We start from the raw sequence: 6,574 nt of genomic DNA, 5'->3' as shown, positions 1-6,574 counted from the left end.
CTACATTGCTGGCCAGATGGGAGACAGAGCGATCAAGACCCTGGCTGTGGGGTCTGGAGCATCCCACCTCCCTTTTTCCTTTCTTAGGCAGCACTTGGAAATAATAGATACTTGAAAATAAAACTAGAATCAAAAGCGCTTCCTTGCTAAGCACGTGTCTCTCCAATTGCTTCCTACCGGCTTCAAAGTCTTGCTGGGGAAGGAAGGGAGGCAGGAAAGGAGACCACATGGAAAGGCCAGCACTCTGGCAAGGATCCCCTCCCTGCCATTCTCCATTTTGTCACCAACACCCCTCCCCTTGCGCTCAGGCATTAGCCCAAAGTGTCAGCCTTGCTGTTCCAAACATACAGACGTGCGCGCGCGCGCACACACACACACACACACATATGCAGGAACAACTGAGAGAAGTGCGAGAGAGAAGCACGATATCACGATATCACCGAGGCCTCCTGGGTTAAAGAGGCGCCCTTGGATTTGGCAAGGCTCCCCTAGCTCAATAAATACATGCCCAGACCGTTGTCCTGGGCCTGGAGTGTCACCCTCCGTGAATTGAGGGGGGAGGCGGCTGTTGCAGTCTTTTTGGCCCCCCCCCCTGCAACCAAGGAGCCAAAGTTCACTGAGTCCCGCTGCCTCTGCCAGCACCTGCGCAGCTTCCTCCAGAGCGGGTGCGAGAGGCAGGGAAGCGGAGCGGGTGCGGAAGGGTGCGCCCGCACCGGGCGCTTCACGGGTGGTGGAGCAGCGGCGGTGGCAGATCTGGCTCGCTGCCGCTGCAAGGCAACCCCAGGGTGGCGCCCCCGCTCCCGCTGTCGTGCAGTTTGCGGACGTGTTTCTTGAGGTCAAAGTTCCGGCAAAAGCCTTTGCCGCAGGTGGGACAGGTGAAGGGCTTCTTGTCGTTGTGGGTGTGCATGTGGAAGGTCAGGTTGTAGACCTGGTGGAAGGCCTTGTTGCAAATGGTGCACTTGAACTGCTTCTCACCGCTGTGTGTCAGCTTATGGTTCTTGTAGTTTCCTAGCAGCAGCAGAGAATAATAATAATAATAATAATAATAATAATAATAATAATAATAATAATAATAATAATACAACGGAGTGGGGATTCTGCAACTCAGCTCAGCTCCCCTCTTTCACAGATCTGCAACTCATATGTTAGATAGTCTTTTGAAGCCCAGACCTGCATTATCAACCGCGATGGTTGCATTCACACAACCTGCTGTGCTTCATGTCCTGTGTTCAGGTTTCCCCCACAATAAATATTTAAGTTGGGCTTCTGTGGCTTGCCTGCTACTCTTTGAACAGAAACCTTCACCACCACAGAACAGAATTTCACTGTGATCTTGAACAGGGAGGGACCAACTGGAACCCAAGAGCAAAACCCCAAACTCGAATCTCCCAAAGCATTGGGCCTAATTGCTAAATGGATTTCTCCCGGATCCACAGGGTTCCCCAGATAAATCAAGTGAAATCCGTTTTCGTTAGCATCCCTATTTCAGAAATAAGCAGCAGCAGCAGCAGCAGCAGCAGCAGCAGCAGCATCAAACCAATGAAATTTAACTACTTTGTTCTACATTAAATCCGTATGCAAGGATGCACAAAGCCGTTTTATCTTATTTGGCAGTAAAGAAATAACTGAACTTTTGATAGAACCAAGTTCCAAAAAACAGACTCTGAAACTTTCCAGTGAAAATACAATGCATGTTTACACAGATATTGTAAACAGGGGTTTACTCCTAGCCAGGTAACTCTGACTAAAATTTCAGCCTCCATTTTTCTACTGATCTGGCTAAAATGGCAACGGATATTTTCTCAGAACAAATGGGATCATTTAAAAGATATGCATGAGGAGTAGATTCCGCAGCTGGCACAGCCCCTAAGGTTCACTTTGTTCTGTGGGGAATAAATCCCATTGACTCTGAATTTACTCTCAAGTAAGTGAAGTAAAAAAAAAAAAAAAAAGGCAACCGTAGGCCACAATCAGGCATTTCTGAATAGGAAAATCATTTTTTTCCCAGAAAGGGATAGTAGACTGAAATTGCATTTTTATCAATACTCGGACATGTTGTATTTTGAAGTTTGCACCCAAATCGTGGAAACTTACTTCCACATAAACATACTTCTGTTAATTGACTTTTCTCTGTGGAATTATAGTTACAATCATGCTTAACATTTAAAATTCAAATAAATTCCTTGCCTACCTGCCCGATTAAATATGTCAAAAAATAAAATGTAAAGATCTAGATATGATACAAAACCTCCTTTACAATATAGTCCCCCCCCCCATTTGTGCAGAAACGGACAGCAACGGATTCCCACCTCTGGGAAATGAACAGCAAAAAACAAATAAACCGCATTTACATTTTCATAGTGCCTATTTCCCAGTGAATCTGCTTCAAAATCAGACCCACTGAATTCAGCGGCGCTTAATTCCAGCTCTGCGGCTGAGAATGGCAGCTTTAGGGCAGAATTTGCCACTGGTCTACTCCGAAGGAACTGCCCAGGTCTCCCACCAGAAACAAACCTGCAGGCCCCCACTTCAGCCTCAGGCTCCGTTTCACAGGAATAATTCATTCCTTGTTTGGCACCCGGTTCTCAGCAGTTTGGTTTACCTTTTTGGTGAAAGCCTTTTCCACAAAACTCGCAGACGAAAGGTTTGTAGCCTGCGTGGATCCGTGTGTGGGTGTTTAACGTGGAACTCCGGTTAAATGCTTTCCCGCACTGGTTGCACTTATGGGGCTTTTCCTGTGGGGAGAGAAACAACATCAAAAGCAGATCTACATCCAGATGCTCGCTTGGGAGAACGGGCCCTGGGGCCTGGTCATCCCGCGGCTGTAGTGCACAGCAGAGCAACAACCGCGGGCTTGAAATCAACCCTGGTTTCCTACCGAAAGGGCTCTTTTAACGGGGCCCCACCCTCTCAAAAAGGAAGCAAAGGGGAGGAGATGAGATGAGGCTGGCTCCAAAGGGGGAAAATCTGTGGTTTCAGTGCAGTCTGGGTGATTTGGGAATCTCTCCACCAATGTGCAACTGAATTTATTCCCAAAGAAAAGGAGGCCGAGTAGAGCCCCTGAGAGGTTACCAGGTTATGATGGACAGTGGCTCGTGCTTGCGTGTGCGTGCATGCGTATGTGATGAAGAGGTGTCTGGTGTAGAGTTTCATTCACACAATGCGGGAAAACCTAAAACCAGATGATTAAAACACAATTGCTGTGTTTGTATTATCTGTCAGCTGGAGAGAAACCATAGTGTGGCTTAGTTCACCCAACGCGTTTAGAGAAAGACTGGGTAGATTTCCCAAATGCGGGAACACCCCATCGGGTGTGCAAACGAAGGCCCTCATTTCAGACGAGGTCGTCTCTCAGGCTTGGAGACTGGGGACATTCTCCAGGGAAAAGGGGTAAGAATGAGGGACAACGAGGCAAGACAAGACAGACCCCCCCCCCCTTCGCCTCTGCACACCTTCTCGCCTCTCTTCCGCTTTCCCCTCCCGTTTTTAGGCGAGGCGCACAAAGCAGAGGGGAAGGAGAGGGAGAATTGGGGGAGCCCCCCGAGCCTGGAGCGGGAAAGAAGGCGCAGGAAGGGTGGCGAATCCTGGCTGACCGTAGCCGGGCGAGGGACCCTCCGGCAGGGGGTGTTTCGGGGTCGCCCCGCGGAGAGAGGCTGTAGACAGGAACCGGCGCGCGCTCGCTACCTGGGTGTGGATGATCTTGTGGCGGCAGAGGGTGCTGGCCTGGCGGAATCCCTTGCCGCAGACCTTGCAGATGAAGGGCCGGGCCCCCGTGTGCACCGGCATGTGGCGCGTCAGGTTGTAGTGCGCGTTGAAGACCTGCAAGAGAGAGCCGGCGCGATTAGACGGGGCGGCCTCCGCCGCCGCTGCTCCAGGGCGGGGGAGGGCGCCGCGCGCGCGGGTCACTTGCCTTGCCGCAGACCTCGCAGGTGAAGACCTTGGGCTTGGCGCTGGGCGAGCCGCGGCTGAAGTCGGCCGCCACCCCCTTGAAGGGCAGCTTCTCCGAGGCTAGGAGGTGAGCCGCGGCGGCGGCCGCGGCGGCCGCAGCGGCGGCGGCGCTGTGCAGCTGGGCCTGTGCCAGGTCCTTGAAGGCCGCCTGCGAGTACTTCTCCGGCCCGGACGGCAGCGCCTGGAGCTTGTTGCGTTCGGCCAGGTAGGTCTTGGGAGCCGTCGGGTCTTGCAGGGCAGGCGCCGGCAGCGACGAGCCCAGGAAGTAGGAGGCCACCGGGTGCAGGCTCAGGCCCGGCGGCTGCGGCTGCGGCTCGGCCGTCCGGCTGAAGTAGCCCAGGGCGCCCAAGGCGTGGAAGGAGGAGTGCTTGATCACCCGCGGCCGAACCAGCTTGTAATGGGGCGGCTGCTGTGGCAGGGCGAGGGGCGGCTCCGCGGCTTGGGGTTTCAGGCTGAGCGCGCAGCTCAGGGCGGACGAGGCGGAGGAAGAGGAGGAGGCCGGCTCCAAGGGGGCCTTCCTGGGCTCGGAGCCCGCCTTGGCGAAGGGCTCGTAGGCCAGCGGCACGAAGGGGATCATGCAAGGGATGGAGGGCCCCAGACTGAGTGCCGGCTGCGGCTGCTGCTGCGGCGGCCTCAGATGCTCCGCCGCCGCCGCCGCCGCCGCCGCGGCTGCAGCCGCTTTGGGGGTCCCGCCTCCTGCTTGCAAGAAGTGGGGCAGCAGCGGCACGGCTTGGGGCTCCGGGCCCGTCCTGGCCATGATGCGCTCGATGGAGAAGGCCAGGGGCTTGGGCGCGCTCAGCACGCTGCCCCGCGCGACGGCCAGGCTCTTGGCCGCCGTCGGAGGCTGCTGCTGCTGGGGCTGCTGCTGCTGCTGCTGCTGCTGCCGGCTCTTCTCCATGGCCGGCGTCTCGCTTGGGTCGGCGCGGTTCGGGATGCTTCGGCCCCCGCTGCGCCCGGTCACAGCGCGGCAAGCGGGGAGCCTCGCGCCGCTGCCGCCGCCGCCGCCGCCGCCGCCACCCTGGAAGCCGACCTCAAGCCCTCCGCGGACGCTGCCGCCACCGGCGCCCTGCGCGTCTTCATCGCCAGCGGGACCAGAAGCTCCGGCGCGGTCTCCATCCCGACGGCCAGCGAACGCCGCCTGCCCGTCCCGACGGACTCGTGCCGGCCCATCGCCGCCGCCGGTGTGCTTCCTTGGCGGGGGATGCTGGTCCTCCCCTCCTCCTCTTCCTCTTCCTTGGCAGCGTCTCTCGCGGTTTCCCCCCCTCTCGATGGAAAGTGTTGGGTCAATAGCAGCAGCCACGATCCCGCCAATCGCTAACTTCCAAGGAGAGAAGGTAAACTAGATAATTGCTCAATTCGCGTCCAACAGGCACCAGGAGGAAGGGGAGAGAAGTTGAGCCCCCCTTCCCTACCCACCCCGGAGAGCCACTGGCTCCTTTTCATTGGTGCCTGCGCCTCCCTCTGCCCTCCTCCCAGAGAAAAGGGGGGGCTCGTCTCGCCCGCCCCCTCCCCCTCTCTAGATCTCCCCTGCTCTGGATCCCCCTCGCCTCGCCTCGCCTCGCCGCCAACCGTCTCCCGTCACCAGGATCAATCTGCGGCCTCGGAGCTACGGCCCCCCCTCCCTCCACCCACTCCTGGTAATCCTCCTCCTTCTCCCCCCTCCCCCATCAAAAGACCAAGGCCTCGCGCGACCCGGTCAGCGTCGGGAGAGGTCCCGTGGCGGACTGGCGCGGGCTTCTGGGCAGCGCCGAGCGAGCGAGCGTGCGAGGAGGGAAGTTGCGCTGCCTGCCCGTTGTCCCTTTCAGGGCGGGCGCACCTGGGAGCAAGCCTTGGCTGCTCCGCCGCTGCCTCGCTGGCTCGCCCGCTCGTTTCCCGTAGCGCTTCGGCGGGCCCCTGGGACGGCGGCTGCCTGGCTGGCTCAGCTCGGTAGAAACACAGGCGGGCGGGGCGAGGCGAGGAGCGGGGGCTGCCGGCCCCACCGGGCATCCCACCCGCGAGGGATCGGACCCCTCGTGCCGAGCACCCTTGGCAGCAGAGTTGAGTGGGACAGGGCTAGAGGGATTGCCCCCTTGCACGCGAGGGGCTGCGCTTCCCTGTAGTGGCGCTGGTTTTCTGGTCTGAGTCCCCCCACACTTGGCGGTGCCTTGGCGCTGGTTGTCTGGACATGAGCGCTCTTCTTTCCAGCATGCAGAAAGCGCTGATGGGGTATCCATAGCCTTGGGACGGGCCCCAAGAAGGTCCCCTGAAGTGCGGCCAGTTGAGTGCGAGCCTTTCAGCTCCGATGAGCCCTCCTTAGCGCCTCCTGGCCCTTTCAGCTAGCCGTGCCAAGAGCTACATTAACCTACTGCAAGGAGAGGCGAGGGCCAAGAGGACCACGCCACTTCGGCCTAAGGGGGTCGAACTGCTGCAAGCATTTTGTCTTGTGAAAGGAGTGTTAGAGACTCTCCAAAAAATGAATAAACCAATAACCCTCCTGGCCCCAAAGCAGAGAATTAAAAAAAAAAAAAAAACAGCTCACGGGAAGACTAGTTCCAGGCTATATTGGACGATTGTACTATTTACATCTCATGGTACCTTTTAATGCAACCACAGGGGAAACTGTTGCTGCTCAAAATCAGGGTCTGTC

General features: G+C 57.2%; 1 protein-coding gene across 1 annotated transcript; it reads right to left on the bottom strand.

Annotated features, from left to right (window-relative positions):
- Positions 1–721: 721 nt before the first annotated feature.
- Positions 722–6,161, bottom strand: FEZF1 (FEZ family zinc finger 1). The gene is made up of 5 exons (XM_088141501.1): positions 5,625–6,161; positions 3,911–5,266; positions 3,685–3,819; positions 2,603–2,735; positions 722–1,008 (listed from the first exon to the last, which is right to left on the bottom strand). Exons 1-5 carry the CDS (start codon positions 6,159–6,161, stop codon positions 722–724), a joined length of 2,448 nt encoding a protein of 815 aa, XP_087997627.1.
- Between the last annotated feature and the right edge of the window lie 413 nt (positions 6,162–6,574).

Source organism: Python bivittatus, unplaced genomic scaffold, assembly GCF_059951505.1.
Source record: "Python bivittatus isolate LINGU-HERP-01145 unplaced genomic scaffold, Pbiv_v1 ctg000330_np1212, whole genome shotgun sequence".
Lineage (NCBI taxonomy): Eukaryota > Metazoa > Chordata > Lepidosauria > Squamata > Pythonidae > Python > Python bivittatus.
The sequence above is the reverse complement of the archived record's forward strand: the minus strand, read 5'-3'. Positions and strand labels throughout refer to the sequence as shown.